A 23955-nucleotide genomic window follows, 5' to 3' on the forward strand; every position below is an offset into this window, starting at 1 on the left:
ATAACTGTTTACAGCCTGGCAGATATAATTATCAGATAAAATACATGAAGAGTAGAAAGATGTGAAAAAGTGTTTGAAGGGAATGTCATTTCAGTATGTGTACATTTAGTGGTCACTTGTGCTTCACTTTGTTGTTATCCTTCTATTTTTTGGCTTAGCCTGTCGGTGTATTTACAGTTTTGTGAACAACTGAAGAAATTGGTACACAGAAGAATTACCACCAGACTCAGAATTACTTCTTTGAACTTTTTTTGGTGTCTCTTAGTTGGTAGAAATCTTATAGTTATCCTAATATTTACCTCCATGTTCAGTTTTGCTGTAGTAGAAGAATAATATGTTACTTTAATGCGGTGAATTTTCACACACTTTCATCCAGTTTCATGGTAGAACTGAAGTCTTGGCAGTTTTTTAAACTTAAACCCAGCAATTTCTTAGAATTTACACAATTATAGAAAATTATGGTAGAAGTTGTTCATACCTAGATGAATTTTTTAATGAGTCATTGAGAAGGAATAAACACATTAAAACTTTGATTATGAATGTGAGTCTAAACAAAAACTTCAGTTAAATTTAGTTATACTGCTCGAGTCTAAACAAAACCTTCAGTTAAATTTAGTCACACTTCTCCTCTTTTCAGGTATCTTTAATGTCCTAACTAGGTTTATTAACTTTCAGATGCTTACCAAACAGTGAGTTTGAAGTGGGCAAGTGAAGTGTGATGGATATTTCCAGAACTGTAGTATTTTCAAGAAAATACTCAAAGTCAAAAGTAATTATTTCTAATAGAAAGCTGACCCACTAGAAAAGAGACAGCATCCTTCATGGAACAGGAAATAATGCAATCTGTTTATATAAAAGAAGAAATAGTTATTGCTTCTCTCTTAAAATGTAGACTTCTAAACAAACTATTTTGAAATTGTCTAAGATCAGAAATTATTTTTCAGATTATTTTTAAAAATGAAGAATTCATTGATAAATTATGGTTAAGTTCAATTGAAAATGCAGTTTGCTGAATTAATATTTTTATTGTTGTTAGAGATTGACAAAAAGATGACCTTTGAAGTGAAAATTGCCATTGCCTCACAGGTGTTGTATGTGCTCTTCTGCTCTCTCTGTCCAGTCCTGGCTTTGGTTTGATTGAAATTGTCCCATTCTTTTCACTGAATATGATGCATTTAGTGCCTGAATTAACTGTTCCTGTATTAAATATACCAGCTCAATATACTTTTGTAGACAGAATATAGCATTAATTTGCTTTCTCTGTCAAAAAATAATAATAAGAAAGGCCAGCTGTAATCAGACTTCAACTAATGATGGAAGCATCATCTGTTGTTTTAACAGGCTAAGTAGGCAGCAGTTTGCCAGAGAGGGAGGCAGGTAGAGGGTGCAATGCAGCAAATATGGCGTCCACATCAGAATAGGTGTTCAGCTTCTTTCTGCTCTTCCCAGTCACACCAGGGCTATGTGTCCCTGAGCCAGGTACTTAAGTGTCTTCCTCATCGGTTTGGGTAATGTTCACCACAGTATACATGTGTGAAAAATCCTATCTTTTTGCCTTATTAAGGAAGCTAAGGCTGCATCTGCACTGGCATTTTAGTTTGGAGAATGAACGTGCCTTTGAAACAAAGCTCCTGACCATGCTCACTGTGCTTCATGTCACATTGCAGTGTTTTTTCAGTGCATGAACTGGGTTCCTTTCAGTGAAAGAAAACTGGCATTTGTTCCAGGCATGCACCTACTAGTTTGCAACCAGAAGTGGCTGTCCAGTGCAGGGGACCAGGTTTGAGCTAGCCTGAAATATGTATGGTCTGGAATCAGCTCCTTGATACTGACTGCTTTGCTCTACAGATCTGCTCTTCCTGTGGTGCCCCACTTGCTCACAGAGATAGAGCTCATGGTGTTTGGTTAGCCTGCAGCAACAGACTTCACAAATAGTAAAATGTGGCCTGTCTTGTGACCCGTTTTTGTTCAGAATGGTTGTGCAAATGTTTAAACACCTAGGGAAAAAAAAATATCAGGTGTTAGTGTGCTGGGGGAAGAGTATTAAGACCTCAGTTAAGAGCTGACTCTTAAACTGTGAAGAGTAAACTGCAGCCAGGGCTCTGGCTGTTGTTTATTTTTCACTGGGGTCTTCCCTGCCATTCCTTCAGGACCCTGAGTGCTGTTGATCTTCAAGTGGCTTTTTGAAATTGCCTCTCATTTGCCATGTCCATGTTTATTTTCAGTACAAAATGCAAGAGTCAGTAGACATGTTCTGTTCTCATTTCAAAGCTCTTCTCTTGCACCAACACTGATGATGATAGATCTGCCTATCCAGCCACACTTTTGAAGAAAGATGAAAAAGAAAAGCTTCTGCCCTTCTCCAATATGGAAAGAACTTAAAATATTTATCTCAGGGACCACTGGCCAGGTTATTATCCTGTTCATGCCAAAGGGGCATCTGAGGATAACTTTGAAGGTAGCTTGTCTATCATGAAATAATCTCCAGGCCCATTTTAGTACACTTCAAGGAAAGCAAGGTGGCAGACCTTCCCATTGCAGTTTGGCAAGTTGGATTTCATAGAATCATAGAATGTGTTGGAAGGGACCTTAAAGATCATCTCATTCCAACCTCCCTGCCATGGGCAGGGACACTATCCACTAGACTGAGTTGCTCAAAGCCCCATCCAGCCCGGCCCTGAACATTTCCAGGGATGGGGCATCCACAGCTTCTCTGGGCAACCTGTTCTGGTGCTTCAACACTGTCACGTAAAGAATTTCTTCCTAATACATAATGTAAATTTACCCTCTTTCAGTTTAAAGCCATTCCCCCTTGTCGTATCACTACATGCCCTTGTAAAAAGTCCCTCTTGAGCTTTCTTTTAGGCCCCCTTTAAGTAGTGGAAGGCTGCAATAAGGTGTCCCCAGAGTCTTCTCTTCTCCAGGTTGATCAACCCCAACTCTTTCAGCCTGTCTTCACAGGAGATGTGCTCCAACCCTCTGATCATCTTCATGGCCCTCCTCTGGACTTGTTCCAACAGGTCCATGTCCTTCTTATGTTGGGGGCCCCTGAGCTGAATGCAGTACAGGGTGGGGTCTTACAACAGCAGAGTAGAGTGTGAGAATCACCTCCCTTGACCTGCTGGTCACACTTCTTTTGATGCAGGCCAGGACATGGTTGGCTTTCTGGGCTGCAGGTACACATTGCCTGGTCATGTTGAGCTTTTTATCCACCACTGCCCCCAAGTCCTTCTTCTCAGGGCTGCTCTCAATCCATTCTCCACTCAGCTTGTATTTGTACTTGGAATTGCCCTAACCCACATGCAGGACCTTGCACTTGGCCCTGTTGAACTTCACGAGGTTTGCATGGGCCCACCTCTCAAGCCTGTCAAGGTCCCTCTGGATGGCATTCCTTCCCTCCAGCGTGTCAATCGCACTACACAGCTTGGTGTCGTTTGCAAACGTCCTGAGCGTGCACTCAATGCCAGTGTCCATGTTGCTGATAAAGATGTTAAGCGGTCCCAATACGGACCCCTGAGGAATGCCGGTCTTCACCTGGACATTGAGCTGTTGATCACAACTCTTCGTGTGTGACCATCCAGCCAATTTCTTATCCACTGAGTGGTCTATCTGTCAAATCCATGGCTCTCCAGTTTAGAGACAAGGATTTAGAGACTGTCATGCAGGTCAGTGTCAAATGCTTTGCACAAGTCCAGGTAGATGACATCAGTTGCTCTTCCCTTGTCCACAAATTATGTAACCCCGTTGTAGAAGGCCACCCAGTTTATCAGGCACAATTTGCCCTTAGTGAAGCCGTGTTGGCTGTCGCCTCACTATTTCCCATGTGCCTTAGCATAGTTTCCAGGAGGATCTGTTTCATGGTCTTGCTGGGCACACAGGTGAAACCGATGGGCCTGTAGTTCCCTAGGCCTTACTTTTTTCTCTTTTTAAAAATGGGAGTTATATTTCCCCTCTTTCAGTCAGTGGGAACTTCACTGGACTGCCACAACTTCTCAGATATGATGGACAGTGGCTTAGCCACTTCATCTGCCAGTTCCCTCAGCACCCATGGATGCATCTCATCAGGTCCCATGGACCTGTGCACCTTCAGGTTTCTCAAGTGTTCTCGAACCTGATTGTGTCCTACAGCAGGTGGTTCTTCATTCTCCCAGTCCCTGCCTTTGCCTTCTGTGACTTTGGCAGAGTGGCTGGAGCACCTGCCAGTGAAGACCAAGGCAAAAATGTCATTGCGTACCTCAGCTTTCTGTATGTCCCAGGTAACCAGATGTCCTGTTTCCTTCTGGAGAGGGCCCACATTTTCCCCAGTCTTCCTTTTACTATCAATGTACCTATAGAAGCTGTTCTTATTGCCCTTGACATCCCCAGCCAGAGTTAATTCTATCAGGGCTTCAGCTTTCCCAGCCTGACTGTTCAGACGATTTCTCTGTATTCCTCCCAGGCTGCCTGTCCTTGCTTCCACCCTCTGCAGGCTTCCTTTTTGTGTTTGAGTTTGTCCAGGAGCTCCCTGTTCATCCATGAAGGCCTCCTGGTGTTTCTGCCCGACTTTGTCTTTGTTGGGACACATCACTCCTGAGCTTGGAGGAGGTGATCCTTGAATATTAACCAGCTCTTAGGTCTCTTCTCTCCAGGACTTTATCCCATGGTAGTCTAACAAGCAGATCCCTGCACACGCATTTCACAACCCGTTATCTCTAATTGCTAGAGCTTAATTAAATAGAGCTAGTGATTCACACCAGGTGATGGCCTCACCTGAAAGGATTCAGTAGGGTAGTCTTTCTGGGTGGGATCTTTTAGACTTACATGTCACTCAGCATGCACCCCTTATTGTTTATGGACAGAGATTTGGTTTTTATGATTTCCTGTCATCTGGACTGGTCTAAGAGATAACGGAGAAAGGGACTTCTGCTCAGTATTGATTTGGTATGTCTTGCTATTTATTGGGTGTCTAGGACTCCCCTGTCAAGACAATTAGAGGACTTTTTCTCACCTACAGATTTCATAACATCCCAAACCTTTTTGTCTGTTGTTTAGTCTAAGTCTCTCATCTCAAATGGCATATTAATTTGCCATTTTACTTCACTTTATTCTATTTATTTTCATTATCTATTTCTACAATTAGTTTGACTCATTGCTGCCATATCCTAGCTTATTGGTTTAGTCCTTTTAGGCTTTGTTGCTCTAAAGGTTCCAGAGAGAGGACTTGGCAGCTGGAAATGGTTCTGATGTGTGTGTATCTGCCTTAATATAACTCTGATTTTTCCTGTCTCCATCTGCTGGTAAAAGATGAGATTTACTGTTCAAACATATCATATAATGAGTAACAGAAACTATAAATTTCAAATAATAAATACCTCTTTCACTGTTGTGGACACTTTCCATTAGGAACTGGATAGAAATGATCAATTTATTTTTAGGCAGTCTAATAATATCTATTAAATACTAATAATTTTTGATGTGTTGTGAATTTATACTGTGTCGACAGGAATAAATTAGATATTCAAATGGATGTACTAATAACCTGGGAATTCAAATCTGTGTGCTCATTAAACTGGATTTGTTAATTTCTGTGGAGTAAGAGATATTCCTAAATGGTCATCTCTCTTTTTAAATATTAGTATTTTTACAGTTACTGAGCAAGCAGATAAAGGAAATAATGTATAATGGGATTTTCAGTTTGATCATTAATTTTGACTTATTTCTGCAGACAGGTATATAAGACTCATGTTGCACATAAACTACCATTGGTTCCTCTTAACAGTTACAGTACAAAATTTTCCTGTGTTGAATCCAAAGGGAGTAAACCACCTACATACAATCATGTCAGGAGCTCATTACATATAAGCTAATTTTATGCAAAATGTTTTGTTCATTCAGAGCACAGTGTTTCAGCCAGCAAAAGACTTTGCTTCCCATCCAGTGGAAGTGCATCTTCAAGACTGCAAGAGGCAATACTAGTCAGCAGAGGTGTGGTGACACAAATAAATACTGGTTATATGAGAAAAATGTTACACATCATAGTTCTGCATTCATAGAGGCCTTACATTTGTATGTGATTTACGTTAGGTAATGAAATACTTAGGTTGATTGTGATTTCCATCTACTGTTAATGTTTTGTAGATGCTTCTGGCTTTTACAACAGAGGTTTTTATAGACCTGAACATTTTCTATAAAACCACCAACAAAGCCTTTACTTTTATTTTCAGTCTATCATGTGTTTATAGGAATATTTTTCAAACACTGTAAAGATGCTGATAGTTACATTCATTCTCAAAGCAAGAGGGTGTTTTATGAGGCCTATTTCTCTCAAGAAATTTCAACATGAGATGGTACAGGTATTCTCAAGCAAGGAATTGCAAGCACTTTTGTTTCAGTGGCTTTAATTTTAAAGGCTTGTATTAAATTTTTCTCTCCTCTGCAAAGTAATATAAAGATGACAGCCTTTTTTTATAATAGATATTTTTGCTGTCTTCACTAAGTTTTATCTGTTCGCTTCACTGGCAAACTTTTTTCCCTTCTTTACTCCCACTAGCTCTATAGACTCCACCTCAATAAAAGAGACTGACTCTCTCCTCAAGCATCCTTGTTCAAAGGGATCCCTAGCACTTTCCAAGAGGTGCACAACTCTGTAAAAGTCACTTCTGTCCAGACGTTTATTCTTTGTGTAGCTATCTATAAACAAATAAACAAATAACTTCCATCTCAGAGTGCAAATGGAATCTGTAGGGCTGAAAATGAAAACCATCTTTTTATTTGTATCCTAAGAACATAGTAAGATCTCTGAATAAACATAAAACCAAGAGTAAACAGGACATCCTGCAATACAAAGAGTAAAATTAAGTAACTTTTCCCTGGTAGAGATTGAAACCATTCCAGCAGCTGTAAAGATGAATTATATTTTGGCAGTGGCTGTCATGCTGCTGGCCAGAGAGGAATCTGAGAACTGGTTTAGGATAGGGGCATACCTCAGTGATGACTGAAATGTGTGGGATGTAGCTTTGCCTAAAAGATTTGAGAGTTGAAGTCCAGTCTTTGAAGTGAAACATTCAGTGAGGCTTCCATTCCTAAGTAATTTTTGAAAGTGAGGCTTGGACTCTTGCCATGACGAATAAAAGTCCTAAAAATACCTCAGTGATTTATAAATATCCTCATTGCTATTCCAGCTTTGTTAGTTCCCAAGTCACTTTGAAAGTGGCATTTAAGCTTCTCAGTCCTAGAGTTATCAAGAAGGAACTCAATTAATATCTAGTCTATCCAAGACAGGATTTACTCAAACTATCCGTGACAGATATTTGTCTAACCTGGTCTCAAAATCCTCCTGTGACGTACATATCTCACAGCCTCCCCAGGCAAACTATTACTATACTTGACTATCCACATCAACAGTAAGTTTTTCCTAATGTCTAACGTAAATCTCCTGTGCTGTGGTTTAAGCCTATTACTTGTTCTGTCCCTTGTGGACATTTCATAGCCTTTCAGACATCTGAATAGCATTATCATGTATTCCTTCACTCACCTCTTTTTAGCCTAGTTGTGGCTAAAAAAATGTCCCCTCAGGCACTGTGAAAATTTTTACCCAAAGCCAGCTTATAAAGTAGAGTTCCTTTGTTAATGCCTTTATCAAATAGCAATTTCAGGATAAAAGTGTAGTGTAATGGTGTATGGCAGAAAAGCCTGATACAACTGTGTCCACTTCAAAGACTTTATGGTTTAAGCGGAGGTTTGAGGTTGTATCATTTGCCCAGCTTTTTACTTGTTGGGATATCAATCTTGGGATATCGAAAGTCCCAGTAAGTAAGCTACCTTATTCAAGTTGCTCATCTGGTGTATTGCTTCTGCAGCTAAGGCTTGTACAGTCCCTGCTCGGCACTGCATGTTGCCAGATGGACTGAGCAGCTCACTCGCAGCAGCTCAGCACCTTCTGCAGCACTACAGGCTTTCCGAAACAGGCTCTACCTTACAGCCTTATACAGCACCAGAATGAAGCCTGACCTAGTCAGGTGCAGGCCCCACCAGATAAAGTTATGATGAAGTTATGAGTATAGATGTTAAATAATGGTACTGTCTTCCCCTGAAACAGTTTCTGCTCCATGTAAACCCTTTTTTTGTACCCTTTTTGACTGACAAGATTTGGAAAGTTTGTATTAATTTTCTGGCACTTCAGTTAGAAGGCATGACAGAGAGTTTGTGCAGATTTTATTTCCATGCATTTTTAGCAATAGTTGCAATGCTTACTGTTTTATTCAGCTGGATGGAGAAATGCAGCTTGAAGAGCACACCCACATCATGCTTACCTACCTACCTTTGGGTGTCAGTGTCCAGGAGGGAGGTACCATCAAAAAAAGAGGACTGCACACTATGGCCTCCAAAAGCAGAAAAATTAGTTTTGTTTTTGAGTTCCTTCTTTGAATATATTCCCAATATTTATATGTGTCAGCTCTGCTGAGGTGGCATCTCAGGTTTTAAATTAATATTGTTGTAATGCGTTTCTCTTTAATTAAAAAAGAGAGCTCCCCCGTAGGAAATTTCCTAAAACAAAACTCATCAGTAATAAACAGATTAAATCTTTATCAGTTAATCAACACTATAAACTTCTGAGTGTTTGGAGAGTGATGTGAGATAACGCTGTCATCATAATAAGAGTGTTTGAAATCATTAGGGATCCCACCGTGCTGTTTGGGTGGTGAGAAAATAATGATTGAAGATGGGCCCCCCTACAGAGTTCACATGTGAATTCTTCTAAAGATTAAAGCTGCAAAGATCAGGATTTTATGTTGGCCCCATCTCTAAAGCATTCTTTTTTTAAATAGTGGGCAATAGTGGTGGATAATACCAAGTAAATTCTTAATGGTGTTGATACCCGAACCTGTCATGATGCCACAGAATTGTTGAACTGCTGGTTAGTGAAATTTTAGAGACTGTTAATGGGATGGGAGCCTCACCACCATCTCAGAGCAACTGTTCCCAGCTGATCTTTCTAAGGCTTGAACCTGTGGTGGTGACTGCACTGCAGATTCCTCATCTTTCTCCACCCTGAATCCTCAACACAGTCGCTTCCATCAGGACTATGGCAGTCCTCTCATCACACATGTGGGAGTTCTGCTCTGGTCCAGCTGTCTCCTGGGGATAAGGAGCCCAACCTGCTGTGAGGATGGAGGGGACCATGTAGCTTTGGGCAGGGACCTCTCTGAAGAAGTTTGGGCATACTGGAGCAGGATAGGACAAAACTTGTCTGGCTGGTAGCATATCAACACCGCCTAACTCGATACCATTCGGAGTCATGCATGTTTAGAAAGTTACTCTATAAAGGCACTGATGTTTTCTCCATCTCTACTGGGAATGTGTCAGAGTGCCTCTGTGTCACCTTGAAGTGTTCTTTGGAGCCATTGCAATTATTTGGGTCCTTTCTGTGAACAATATGAAAAATATAAGTAAGTGGGCTGGAATGCAAATAGAGGCAGTGAGAAAAATAAACCATGTTTGTCCACATCCAGCAAACCTTCTGGAATGGGTTAGCAAAAAGTTATGAGCAGGGGGATGGCAACTAGGAATCACATAATTATTTCCTTTTCATTTCTCATCTTTCATCTTTGTTTGGTCACCGCAGCAATAATTGCATGTATTTTGTCACAAAAAAGGTCAAAGTAAATCAGTTTTGTTGTGGCACGAATTAGAGTAGCAGTAATGGTGTTATCAAGTGTGTTGAGTTTGGAGTGCCCTTATTGTTTCAAATACCATTGAAGGTTAGGTGACACTGCTGCTTCTAGAGGTGCAAATTCAAATACTGTGTTGGAGTACAAGTGAATTGGCCATTCTTATTTTATTCTTCATATACTTATATTGTATTACAAAACACAGTCTGCTCTGGAAAAACAAGGGTCCCAGATACTGTCCCTTCGTTACAACTGAATCCATAGACAGCTATAAACCAAAAAAATGCTCATATGGATGGTCCTGTTTAAAAGGCAGGAACTGAACTGCACTGATTAGTTTCAGAGATGTTTGGGACTGGTTCTGTTCATAAATCTTTAGCTACTGTGGCACTATTACTTTTGAAAATGAAATGGTAGGTGTCCTCACTTTTCTGTCACTAACTGGAAACGTGTGTGGAAAAATCACAAATTAAAAAAATGCCCCTTTTCCTCATGCTGTGATATGTCTTTGTGTAGTATATTTTCAAACCAGTTTTGCAGGGGTAAATTGTAACAACTTCCTTTGTATTCATAATTACAGTCAGCTCTGTCACCAGTGAATTAAAACCTTTTATTATATACCTTTATGAAGTGCTAGGTACAGATTTACTGGGGGTGGGGTGTTGGGGGGGTGGGGGGTGGGAAGGAAATAAGAGGATAAGAGAGCTGTTGCATTCTTATTAACAGCCGCATAATGCATTTCTGTGCCACGTGTTTGGGACTGCTTCAGCCTTTGAATCTTGTTTGTGCATTTGGAGAAAGAAGCACAGACACATTTTGTTTTGGTTTTTAAATATTGGAGTGAAAGATCATGTTCTATCAAGAGACCAAATGCCCTGACTTGTCAAAATGGACTGCTTGCAAGGGTCCGTGTGATCCTTCTGATCATACAGTTTTCCTACAGTACTGTTTCAGACATTCACAGGGTGGGTGACCTTCAGATCTCAGTGGAAGTGTCTTTTAACACCCTGCTAAAAAAGGACAATGCATCCCATGGCTATCATAATTCATCTATTTATCTCATCCTTCTTACTCTTTCTTTTTATGTTTTTTTCCTTTTCAGGATGGAGTAGGTGTAGATGAGAAGCTGTCTTTACGGCGGGTAGCCGTCGTAGAAGATTTCTTTGACATTATCTATTCCATGCATGTTGAAACTGGGCCTAATGGAGAACAAATCAGAAAACATGCTGGACAAAAGAGAACGTATAAAGCAGTAAGTAAAAAACCCCCAACAAACTAAAGGTGAACATCAGTCTCTAAAAGCATGAGTGATTTGGGCTTAACCACATGGCATGTGATTTGTGTTTTTTCCAACTGGATTAGTACTGCAACCCTCACCCTCAAATTTATTTCGGAGATCTTTCAATAATGCATGGAAACATACAGTTTAGAAATCACATTTTCTGTGTAATAAAACCCAGATCCATTGACTTCAATAGAGATTTCTGATTGATGCAAGCAGGGAATTTATTCTTTCTGTAATGGTTTGACAATTTCTGTGAAAACTCTGTATAAATTAATTGTTATTAAATGGATGAAGTCTTAAAGAAGACTTAGAAGCTATTGCCACAACTTTGGTAAATGAGTTGCTGTACTTCATCATATGGATGAAGTTGCCTTGTAGTTTATTGTTGCAGGCTAAGTATAGTTATGGTTTAATGGTATGAAAACTTGTTAATATCCTAAATTCAAAAGGCCGGAAAGCTAATAGGTACAATGAGAGAAGTATTGAGAGGGCACCTCTCACATCTGCATAAACTGGCTGAGTAGAGAGAAATGATTATTTCTAAGATTTTTAATTGCATGTTGTAGTTTGACCTAACCAGTTCAGCCACTGCCTTAAAATAGCTATAAATTGCTTTTGTGGTTAGTGGCACAAATATAACTTTTCTTATGGAGAACTAATGAAACATTTATTGCACTTTCCCAACGTGTTTAAAATGTATGTGCTTGCCTGGTTTTGGATGGCCAGACTTCCATGCGCAAATCTATGATAGTCCCAGGCATGCTCAGTGCTTGATTTTCCAGCTGCTGAAGTACCAGGGGCTCCCCCAGGGCAGCAGGGCAGGGGCTCCCAGCCAGGGCCCATCCTCTCCCCATGGTCCTAGCAAGATGAGGCTGGTGGCAGGCTGTGCACAGGGCCCTGAGGTGACCTGTCACCCTGAACACAGTATTCTTCACATTAAAAACAACCTGCAGTCACATTGGCCGTTTTTGTTCAGAGGTCACCAGAATGTGGCGGAACTCCACATTTCTGATACCCACATCTTTGATTTTAGCTGTAAGAAACAGCTATTTTTCCATTACTGCTTTTTTTCAGGTATATAACAAACTTTACTATTTATCTATGAATCTCTTCACAGATATTTTATTTATAGGCTATTTCAGATGGTTTGCTGTGGGATAAGCTCTTCGCAAAATTTCTTATAATTTGTTCCCAGTGGTATTGACCTTAAGACAGATATATGAATACATCCGTTATCTGGGTGTGCTTTTGTAAGGCTTGGAGTGTTATTTCAGGGTAAACAAACACAAACTGTCTAAATTTATTTTCATCTGTCACCTTGGCCATTTTGATACTTGGTCTTCTCTTTTAGAAAGCATTAGCAAAGTAGTATTTTCATTGACCTTTATCTATTTTGTTTTACTTCAGTAAGCTGATCAAAGGTATAGGTCACAAACTTTGTGGAATAATATACAAGTATAAATAGTGCTGCCAACTATAAATACAATACTTCAGGTCATCATCCTACATCCTACACAAACACATGCCAAGTATAACATTTACTACTGTAAGAATCCCATGGTTCCAGGTCAGGTAAGAAATTTGTTTATTGCAAACAGCATGAAAGACAACTAGGGTATCTTCTGTGAGAACTACTTGTGCAGATTCAATAGCCTACACAGTAGTTTCATTTCATGTCAACTTTTATTGCAATTGCGACCTGAGATTATTGCATCATTATGAGCAGAGGATAAGGATGCCCAAATGTAAGTTTGTTACCAGAGTCTGCAATATTTGTGCAATCATTTCATTGCATATTGGTTTAGGGGTTGACCTGCTGGAAGGCATCTCTGTGGGGAAGGACCTGGGAGTCCTGGTGGACAGCAAGCTGGCCATGAGCCAGCAGTGTGCCCTGGTGGCCAAGAGGGCCAATGGGATCCTGGGGTGCATCAGAAGAAGGGTGGCCAGCAGGTGGAGGGAGGCTGTCCTCCCCCTCTGCTCTGCCCTGGTGAGGCCATGTCTGGAGTGCTGTGTCCAGTTCTGGGCTCCCCAGTTCAGGAGAGAAGGGGAACTACTAGAGAGGGCCCAGCAGAGGGCTACAAAGATGATGAGGGGGCTGGAGCATCTCCCTTGTGAGGAAAGGCTGAGGGAGCTGGGCCTCTTCAGCCTGGAGAAAACTGAGAGGGAAACTTAGCAATGCATATAAATATTTTAAAGGTGAGTGTCAAGAGGATGGGGCCAGGCTCTTTTCAGTGGTGCCCAGCGACAGGACAGGGGGCAGTGGGCACAAACTGAAACACAAGAAGTTCCTTCTGAATATGAGGAAGAACTTCTGTACTGTGAGGGTTACAGAGCACTGGAACAGGCTGCCAGAGAGGTTGTGGAGTCTCCATCTCCAGAGACATTCAAAACTCACATAGATGTGACTCTGTGCAACCTGCTCTAGGAGAACCTGCCTTAGCAGGGGGTTAGACTAGATGATCTCCAGAGGTGCCTTCCAACCCTGACCAATCTGTGATTCTGTGAATAAAGGCTTTGAGTCATATTTCCCAAGGCCAGGATTCACACACATATAATTTTTACAGACTTCCATAGAATCAAAAAAGGAAAAAAGACTCCAGAACAAACTAATGCCAACTCTTGTTCTCCACCCTGACACGAGAATTAGATTAAGTAAACAGGCCTCAAACTCTACCAGACTAACTGGGGAATTACATGGTCCTTTACTGGACCTGTCTATGAAAATGACTGCACTAAAATTATGAGCTGTATTGTCAGTCTGTTCCAGCAAGCTGTGCAATATCTATCTTGTCTGGCATTGCAGGAGGAAAGAGGCAGTATCTTGGGTGACTGTCTCACAAAGCATTATACCCTAAAAGCTTTATAAATCAAACTGAAGTACTTTGGCGGGGTTTAATTTTATTAAGTGAATAGGGAACAAGATTAATTTAGTCTTGTTTCTTTATTCACGTGTCAAAAGTGAATCAACCTTGAGATCTGTGAATGTACTTATCATGCATAAATATTCACCAAATAGTTTGAGTGAAGAATTTTTACAGGAAGGAGGATTCACAAACTGTATGGTACAACTGCTATTTGTTATTCATAATTCATGGCATGTGACGATCACATTGCTTCTGCTCTCTCACTGGGTAACCAAAACATTTTAGCAGAGAAATGATGGGGAGAAAACCACCACAGTTTCAGTACAAAATTGCTAAGCATCTGAAGTTCATAAATATTGTCATGGATTTTCAGTACCTGAGTATTTCTAAAAAATTAATGGCACATCCCTAAGAATTGCAACATATTGATTTCAAGTAATTAATTTGCTTATATATGTGTGAGTCTCTATTTGCAATAGTGACGCTGCTCCACTCAAAGTTTTGAGTAGCACTCAAGCATGATTAGAAGGGTAATGAAATTGTCAAAGGTGACTTAATAAACTACTTTTGCATTTATATACAGTAACAAACTTGGAATAAGTAGAGTCTTTTTAATTTTTGGTAGAGTCACCCCAGATGCTGGAGTGCTAAAATACATCAGTGTGTTTCTCTGAAAGCATATTCAGAACAGCTTACAAACTCAATTAGTGGATCTGTAATCTGCTCTGACTGTTTTATGTTGACTGTGTGGAAACAAATGGCATTTTTACAACTGATTGATTTCTGTGGGACTTCCTGCAGTGGTGCTGCATGGGAAGATAAACAGGATCTGATACTTGGTACCTCTAAAAGAGCAGTGTATTGGAAGGTAGCCTTTATATTTTAATTGGGGCAGCAATGTACCAAACTCAAACTTTGTGATTTCTCGGCACAAACCATATAGATTAATTAGGAAAGCATCTTACTTCAATATTTAAGTTTAGAATAAGGTCCCATTTTCTTCTTCTCTGCACACTACCAAATGAGAAGGGAATTGTACAAAGTCTATGTGGGAGATATGGGAGAGTAACCTTGAAAATATGCAAAAAAGAGTGAGCTTCCCATTTAACTGGCAGGTTTTGTGCTCATTTCAAATGCCGACTTGATACAATATAAGATTGATGGGCTGTGTTTCTTGCCAGAACAACTGTAGGTAGATCTACACCAGCAAAAAACCAAAAGACCTGGCTTACATATATACAATGAAACCAAGAACTTTAAATCATATCTGGAGTATGCCAGACTGGAGGAATACTTAATATGATGCTTATAATCTCAGCTAGTTCCCTTGTTCCCAGGGGACTTCAAAAACAGGGAAGATGCTGAGGGCGTTGATCTGGGAGATAATTCCTTACAAAGGTAGGATGTGTGACACATGGCCTGTCTGAGTCGGTTGCTCAGCAGGGGCACAGGTGATGAGGAAGATGCAGAAGGTGAAAAGACCATGTTCCTTAGTGCCAAGGAAAGCAGCGGTGCCCAAACAGGGCCCTGTTTGTCCTGCATTCCCACCAGGTCCTCTGCCGGGCTCCATAGGAGGTGTGGTGAGATGTGCTGAAGCAAAGAATTTGTTAAGCGTTTAGGAGAAAGTACCAAGGATCCTTGTAGGGGTGACTTGGCTGGCACTCACTGATACAGCTCAGTGTCCCGGAGGAACTGTGTTGCTTTGGAAGAGTACTTTTCACTTTCTGTCCTGAAGGACTTATTTTTGTATAGGCATCCCATCTTGAAAGGAGAACTGCGGTGTGTTGTGGTTTAATCCCAGCTGGTAACTAAGTACCATGCAGCCACTTTCTCACTCCCTGCTTTCCTGCTCCCCCCTCCACCCCCCCGTTGGGCTGCGATAAGAACAATTTAATAATTGAAATTAAAAAAAAATAAAAAACCCAAACAACAACAGTAATAATTGTAATGAAGAGGAGAGGGAGAGAAGGGAATAAAACCCAAGGGAAAAAAATCCCAAGTGATGCACAATACAGTTGCTCACTACCCGCTGACTGATGTCCAGCCAGTCCCCAAGCAGTGATTGGTGGCTGCTGCCCCCCCCCGAGTTTATACACTGAGCATGATGTTCTGTGGTACAGAATATGCCTTTGGCTAGTTCGGGTCAGCTGTCCTGGCTCTGCTCCCTCCCTGCTCCTTGTGCACCTGCTCACTGGCAGAGCATGGGAAACTGAAAAGTCCTTGATTTAGAGTAAGTGCTACTGAGCAACCAGTAAAAACATCAGTGTGTTATCAACATCATTCTCATACTTAATCCAAAAGCATTGTACCAGATACTAAGAAGAAAATTAACTCTATCCCAGTCAAACCCAGGACATGGTGTCGAAGCAGAGGTGGGGATGCACAGAAAAGTGTTCAGGAAAAGAGTCCATCTGGTGTATTGGGAAAGGCGTGCAACGAGTACATAGTGGACTTTCTGTGCCTTTGTATAGCTGCATTTCTTAATTTAAACTATTCAGCTGTGTCTAAAATTTAAATTTGAGTGCTGAGGCGTGTATCAGAGGTGGGAGTAACTGGGAAAAGTTGTGGCTACAGCAGCAGTATAATGCAACAGGCTCAAGCTGTTAGGACAACTTTTTGTGATTCAGTGCAAACCATGAAAAAAGCCTTACATTTTTCAAGAAAATCAAATGGTCTGTGATGAGACTGAAGATGGAAATCATCTCTTCTTTCTCTCAGGCCCAGCTATAGGTATATTGCCCAGATTTAGTGATCAAACTGTATTTCAGAGTAGGTTTTATTGTCTTTACTTTCTTAAAAAAGATGCTAAATTTTCATTCATTTAAACAATAGAGTAAGTCCCTCACCTTTGTTTTATCTGGACAAAGTTTCCCATAACTGAGTGCATCATTTGCCTGAGAACTGTTTGTTGAAGTCTCATTGCCACCTTAAGCATCTTAAATTCTATGTGCATATTCTACTTGAGTATTTTTACTTGTGAAGGATGATCTAATATCTGCCTGTTTAGCCTGTGTAGCCACCATACAAAGCCTTGAAATGTTACAGCAGTGAACTTGAGTTGTAAGTGAGGGTTGTGGTATCTGAGCAGGAGAAATGGGTCAGTTAATAAAACTCCCAGCCCATGAATGAAAAAAGAGCACTGGGCTGATGAGCCAGAAGAGAAGCAGGCTTGTAAAACAGGGAAGAGATATTGATGTGTCAAGGGAAAGTAGCTTGAGGCAAGGCTCTGATCAGATAGGTAGTATATAAGTATATAACATCTGAGGCGTAACAGGAGTCTATTAGGTATGGGGCAATATCTGGTGTCCTGTGCTTCATCCAGCTGTTGCAGTAATAAATGGGATCAGGCTGTTGAGTAGCCTCCCTCTTTCCCGTCACCCTAAGAAAACCCTTCCTCAGATAGTGAAACATGGTGTGACCCTTTTCCCTTCCCAAAACAGGATTGTGCTTGCAAGTCCCTTCTGAACATCACAGTGAACGCGTTTTCTTCGGGGAAGAAATTTTTGACAGGTCACACCTGTGAAATAACGTCATCTCCTTCCAGTACAACTTCCCTGATCAAACAGAGTTAAAGTAGGTTTGGGGCCTGGCTGGTTTCTGTCCCGAACAGACCTTGTCCTTGGGGACGCAGAAAAATATGAGGTTTGTGCAGGGCCTTAATGCGCTTAAATCCTTGCACCCACACTGTTCCTGTGTGCACGGCGAAACAGCCAAGCCCCATGCACTTTTACTCTACGGACCTTCTTCTTGCTTCTTTGCAAAGAGCGAGCGTTGAGTGTCCTGGCAGTGGTCCCGCTAGCAGGTGTTCCCCATCACTTCCCTCGCAAGAAACAGCTTCTGCTGCGTGGGGAGGGAGGGGAAGGGAGCTGTGAAGCGCAAGTTTAGCACGAGAGGGAACAGCATTTTCCTCAGTATATCAGGGTAGCGAGCTCTTGATAAAACTCCCAGCAGTAATATATCTGCTTTCCTATGTCAGCCTTCTATTCTGACCTCTTGCTGAGGAAAGGAGAGGACTTTCCTTGGCTGGCTTGCCCTCCTGTCATCAAGAAACCAATTTCTGCCACCTGGTTTGATGGCTGTGGGCCCAGGACAGATTACCATCTTCACTCTCTCTCCCTGTCTCTCTCTCACTCCCCCCTCTTGGAAGTCTCCTTTGGATAATTTTTCCCTCCCCTTACCCTCCCTAATTAAAAAAATATACACACACACCGACACAAAATCCCTGTCCTGACACGTCGTATCTTCCAGACTACACATACATCCTCCATGTTAATTCTTTAGGGGTTAATAGGTTCACTTGCAAAATGTCACTCCCTCTCCTCACACTTGTCTCTCCTGCTCTGCCATATGTGTCCTAAAATCTGCCTTTCAGTTTAGAGCTTGTTAATTTTCCAGATAAAAGTGTAGCACTGCAAGCTACATCATCACAACATCCTGCACTTAAATAATTTGAATATTGGAGAGCGTAAAGAAGACTTTGCCTGTTTTCTCTGCCTGCAGCGACGCAGTAGGAATGCAGTACACTTCTCGTAGACAACTAGGGCATGCATCACTTAGCTCCAATGTGAATCAGATTACGTGCTCAGGTACTGGATTACTTGCCTTGGAGTAGTTGTGCTTTTCATGGGATCCAGTAAACAGCATGTAGGTCAATTGTAGGTCTAGAAAGCCATCGATGTTGGGTGATGTTTTGGATGGGTTGACTTATGTCAAAATCTATTATATCATAGACCTTTTGTGATGGGTGAAAAAAGATCATAAAAAATTTGACTCTGAAGCCACTGAAGTCAACTCTTTTTAATTTCCTCTGAGTTCAGAACTAGAACAAAATAAGTAGGTGTGTGTAGATCAGGGGTCCTCAAACTTTTTAACCAGGGGGCCGGCGCGCGGATGAAGTGGCAGGCAATCATCTGCAGCTGCTTGGTTTCCCCCCCAACCCCTGGTGGTGGGGGCGGGGGGCAGGGGGGTTCTGTAAATACCGGGGGCCGGATTGAGGACCCTGGGGGGCCGTATCCGGCCCACAGGACGTAGTTTGAGGACCCCTGGTGTAGACTGTATTGTTAGGAAATGTTTGCTTCTTATCCTATAACTTCTGAGGCTAAACCAAACCCTGTATGATTTTTGCACTCTTTGCTTAATGCTTCAGATGTCTATTTTCTTCTTCATATAATTTTTTCCCTTTACCTTATAAAAAGCATTCAGCTGTAAGTACAGAATACCTAAACACCAAACTGCTAGAATCTGCTTATTTTCTGATTTGTCTGTGATACAGGATACATCCAGATACAAGATAACAAGTTTCTACAAGCAACTGCGTATGTACTAATGTGCAATAAAACCACTAGTAAGAATAAGGAATCTCATAAGGATCCTTACAAAGCTTCTAAAGCAATCCAAGTAATTTTATCAATATAGGAATTCACCATCAATTGTTCTTTGATTGGTACAGGCATATGCATGAGCAGTTTCTTGTAAGTCATGCCAAAAATATGCCATTGTCAGTGTGTGGATGTAAATAATGCAACATCCTCCACCTTCCTGGTTTATTTTTTCTTAAAATGTAGAAATGCATGCATTTGTTTTTTTGTGTGTGGAATTGCAATAAACCAATATTTTTTTATTGGAGCACATAACTGAATTAGATGGTCTGAGTATATTTTTTGTTAGCCAGCAGCCTGGAGAAGAGAGCTAGGAGCAGAGCCGCTGAAGGCATTTAGAATATACAGCATCAGTGAGGACTGAGTCATTATTGCTTTCTTTAGGATAGAATAGAGAACAGAAACAATTTTTCCTGATGAAGTCAGACCATTGTCTAAGGTATTTCTGTAGAGTTATCTAGAAGGTGTTATAGGTCACCAGGTTGTGCTCTGAAATATTCACATGCAAGTTAGCTCCACGAATTACATCAGCACATCAGCCCAAGCTTGTGCACAAACTGGTAAACTCTACTGGGGGGTGAAATCGACAACTTCGTGTTCAGCCTCGTGCTAATTTGGTTAGAGAGCTTCCTGGCTACAGCTGGTGCTAAGCCAGCTGGTTCGGAGCATGGCCAGAGCAAGCAAGCGGCTGTCTGTATCTTATAAAGTAGATGTGCCCTTCTTTAATGAGAAAGGCAAACAGGAGTCTGCAGTGTTGGGGACATGAAGTTTTGGGGGAGGCGGGGAGCAGATTGTAAGCTTTCTGACATTGAAAATTGGAAAGAACTTTTTGTGTATATTCAAGCAGCAACAATAAGGAAAGCTATGTGTTGTCCTCTATGTATCTCTTTTTTTTTAATGTCATACCTATTGTGTTATGCCAATTTGTACAGGCTGAAGTCTTGGATTGTGATTGATTCAAATTACAAAATAAACAGGGGAGGAAGTTGGTGAAGAGTGGTGTTATTTAGGGAAGGGCATCCTTAAAACTGTGTTGCAGTGGGAGGTTGGAGACACAAGCATCTGCTGTGTGGACAAATTTAGTCATAAAACCTGGTTCCTTTATAGTCAGTGGAGCATACCTATGAAATCTGGGCCTTAGCTCAGTGGCTTTCCATGGAGGATTTTCATCTTGTTTGAGCAGAACTGGAATTTTGACAGAGATGCTTGATTAGAATAAATGGAGCATTCCTATCAAAAGCAGGCAACTAATGAATGCATGGGTAAGCTCCATTAATTTCAATACAGTGCTAAATGTGTTAAATGTTATGAGAGAGAGGTTGCTGCATACGTGCACTTACCAATTTTCTTAAATTCTAGCTAATTTTAAGGTCTTTTTTTAGATTCCATAAAGCATGAGGCTAACCAATGTTTTCCTATTTAGAAAGGTAAATACACATCTGTTCTGTGGTATAAAACCCAGGAAGAATAATCTGAAAATATTTTTAGTAGGGTCTCCTATTCAGAAGTGGCTTCATTTAGTGCCTTCATTTTCAGATAAATTGTTTCAGACCCAGAGATAGTCTTTGCCAATTTTCATTACAGAACAAATTTTGCTTTTATACTAATCCCCTTCTCCCCCCCAAAATAGGATTTCTGTTACATGAGAAAACAACAACAATAAACAGCCTAAACAATAACACAAACAGGATGGTATAATTTGTGTTCTTATTCTACAATGCATCATTTCCATGTATTTCCATGACTAATGACACATCAACAAATGCTAATTTAAACTCCACCTATTTTCCAAAATACTGTCACTGATAAATTTGGTCCATGGAGTTTTAGGAAACATAGGTTTCAACACAGGGTAAGTAGGTGACAAGCCAAGAGGAAAAGAGTCAAAACTGGCCATTCCTCCTCCTGTTAGCACCCTTGTGAGGAGCATGAGTGATCTACACAGTGTGCAGTCCCATTTACATCCAGTTAAAGTTATCTTGTCCTTTCTGTATCCACACTTTCATGTACCCCACCTCCATTCTACTGCACTTCCCGCAGAGACTTGCATCAGTGTAGTACTTGATAGGAAATCAAATCCTGCTGTAGGTTTTACAATAAGGGAATACAAGCAGATACCAGTTGACACTTTTAATCTCTCTTGCTGGGACTTTGTCTGTCTTCAAGGACTATCTTCATGGCAAGACAACATCTTGGCTGGGAAAAGAAAGGCTAGTGATTCCTTACAACATTTGCACTGTTCAGTGTATATACATTAATGTATATAATGAATCACAGAAAAGCCATGGCTTTGCCTTGTAATGTCTTGAAAACATCCAGGTCTGGAGATTCTTCCATCCATCTGGTAAAGCTGCTCCAGGGCACTGGCCTCTTAGTGAAGAAGTTTCTGCTCATGTCAGGTTTTAATGTCCCAAGCCGTGGTTGGTAGCTGTTGTCCCTGGTTATACCCTCTGAAGAGTTTCTTTCCACAGTTTTTTAACTTCCCTTCAGGAAGTGATGGACTGCAATTAGATCTCTCTCTGCCTCATAACCTACGTGAAACAAATCCAGCTTCCTCAACCTTTCCTAGGTTCCTTAGGTTCCAGCTGCTATGGTGTCCTGTTGCAGGGCCCGCTCCTGCTTCTCAGCATCCTTCTTGAGCTGTGGAGGGCAACCCGGGCACATTATTCCAGCTGCTGTCTTGCCTGCACTGAGTAGAGAGTGATAATAACTGTTCTTGATCTGCTGGCCATACACTTAATGTAGGCAGTATGAGATGTACTTTATCTGTAATCAGAGAGTATGCTGTTGGCTCATTTTCAGCTTGGCACCAACCTCAAGGTCCTTTTCAGCAAGGCAAAATGTCTATAAAGATATATGCCTCTTTGGGGGTGATGGGAATGCAGTTTTTAAAAACAACAATAACTGCTTCTTCCTCTCCCCTTTCAAAAAAGAAAAATCCCTCTGATGCCTGCTTGTGAGTATGTGATTGGAAAGACAAGGAAACAACCAAAATCTGTTGTTGAAAGTATCTACAGGTAAATCAGTCTTTGAAATCAAGCGATTCCCAAATTCTAACAATTAGTAAAAATAACATATTTACTCTGTAGTATTAAATCACAAGCCTTCCAAGAATATTTTTGCAAAACATTCAAACCAAAGTTAGAATAGTAAAGAAACCATCATTGCTGCTAATACCCTGAGTCCAATATCAGTCTACATACAGTTATGCTAAAAATAGAGTATGTAAACCAACCACTTTCTTTTTTTGGTATTGGTTGGAAGAAAAAGGTTGCTTTTCAACTTTTTTTAAAAGCAACCCTCAGTGGGATGCCTGTTATGTATGAATCTTTTTGCTGAAAGGAATTTGAAAAAACAAAACTCCTTTTGATATACGTGGAATTTTGTTCAGTATCAACTGTTACTAGCCATTAGATGATAAGTTGGCAGACTGGATAGATGTTTCTTGAAATCCTACATACTATGCAGAACATGCTTTCATTGTGCTTCCTGGCATTATAAGATAATATACCTTATTTGGAAATTTAATTATCAGTTCTGTTAAATCATGTTCAATCAGCTTATATAATAGCACCTATATTTTGTTACCCATTTCAGATTTCAGAGACCTATGCCTTCCTACCGAGAGAAGCGGTGACACGATTTCTAATGAGCTGCTCAGAGTGCCAGAAAAGAATGCATTTAAACCCAGATGGAGCGGATCATAAAGGTAGTTTTAGTGTCAGATAGTGGGACGTAAAGTAATTTTATTCCTAATATCCATTTTTATTTTCCTAGCTTAAGTGAGGGTTCATAAAAATTTGGTAGACTGGAACAGTTCAATAAGTCAGATCATCTCATTTACTTAAGCTGGAAGGTAGTGAATCTTCTGCATTCACTTCAGGATGGAGTGTAATGCCATATGCACCCTCATTAAAAAGGTGATTTCATCTAGAGGAAATAATTTATTTTGCTTTGGAAATGTTTATATGGGGGCTTAAACATAAGGAATAGATAGGGTGCATGTGTTGTAGTCATTTAGGGTAGAAGAACTCATCACTTTTCAGGGCTTAAGCTTGATTTTCATTTTTTCTTTGGGAGACTTCCATCTGTACAGCCTACAAGCGATTGAAAACGCCAAAGTTAGAACTAGATGACATAACTGTCTGACTTTGACTGCAGAGTAGGCTGAAGTAGCCTCCACAGTTAACCTATAATGCATAATAAATATTTTTATTGCAGATAATGGAAAACCTCCAACTTTGGTGACCAGCATGATTGATTACAACATGCCGATTACTATGGCTTATATGAAACACATGAAGCTGCAGCTACTAAATTCACAACAAGATGAGGTAAAACCTGAAATCTTTTGTTTTTCTGTTCTCCTATGTTCTTTGGTACTTGTCTTTGTGGTAGCCAGGAAACTGAACTGAAGATGATTGTTGATCCTACCTTTACAATTTCATTGCTAAAATCATGAGTCTAAAACCAAACCAATGCTGTTTGCAAGTAATCAGGTTGAGAAAAATGTCATGACTTACCACCCTTCCATGGTTGGGAGTAATATGCTGTACTGCTTCAAATTAGCTGAAGGTGCCCTTTTACTGTCTGGACCAGCGGAAAGGGTAACGGGGGCAGCATGTTCACCTGAGACTTAGTGCTGTGCTCAGCAGTGACTTTCATTGTCTACTTCTAGAAAGCAATACCATCAACGGCTGAAATGAATGCCATGGTGTTCTCAAGGTTAGCAGCCAGGATGCAACATATTATAGTGAGATAAATGGAAGCCCTGACAA

The 23955-nt window shown here is 40.7% G+C and overlaps 1 protein-coding gene across 4 annotated transcripts in view; it reads left to right on the top strand.

Annotated features, from left to right (window-relative positions):
• NOL4 (nucleolar protein 4) overlaps positions 1 to 23955 on the top strand; it is a 201491-nt gene that overhangs the window by 26005 nt on the left and 151531 nt on the right. For all 4 annotated transcript variants that reach the window (XM_027792460.2, XM_027792462.2, XM_027792461.2 and 1 more), the window contains exons 2-4: positions 10753 to 10902; positions 22775 to 22886; positions 23399 to 23511. In XM_027792460.2, the coding sequence (XP_027648261.1) occupies positions 10753 to 10902; positions 22775 to 22886; positions 23399 to 23511 (375 nt within the window). The remainder of the gene's footprint in view (positions 1 to 10752; positions 10903 to 22774; positions 22887 to 23398; positions 23512 to 23955) is intronic.

The sequence above is a fragment of the Falco peregrinus genome, chromosome 3 (genome assembly GCF_023634155.1).
Source record: "Falco peregrinus isolate bFalPer1 chromosome 3, bFalPer1.pri, whole genome shotgun sequence".
Taxonomy (NCBI): Eukaryota; Metazoa; Chordata; class Aves; order Falconiformes; family Falconidae; genus Falco; species Falco peregrinus.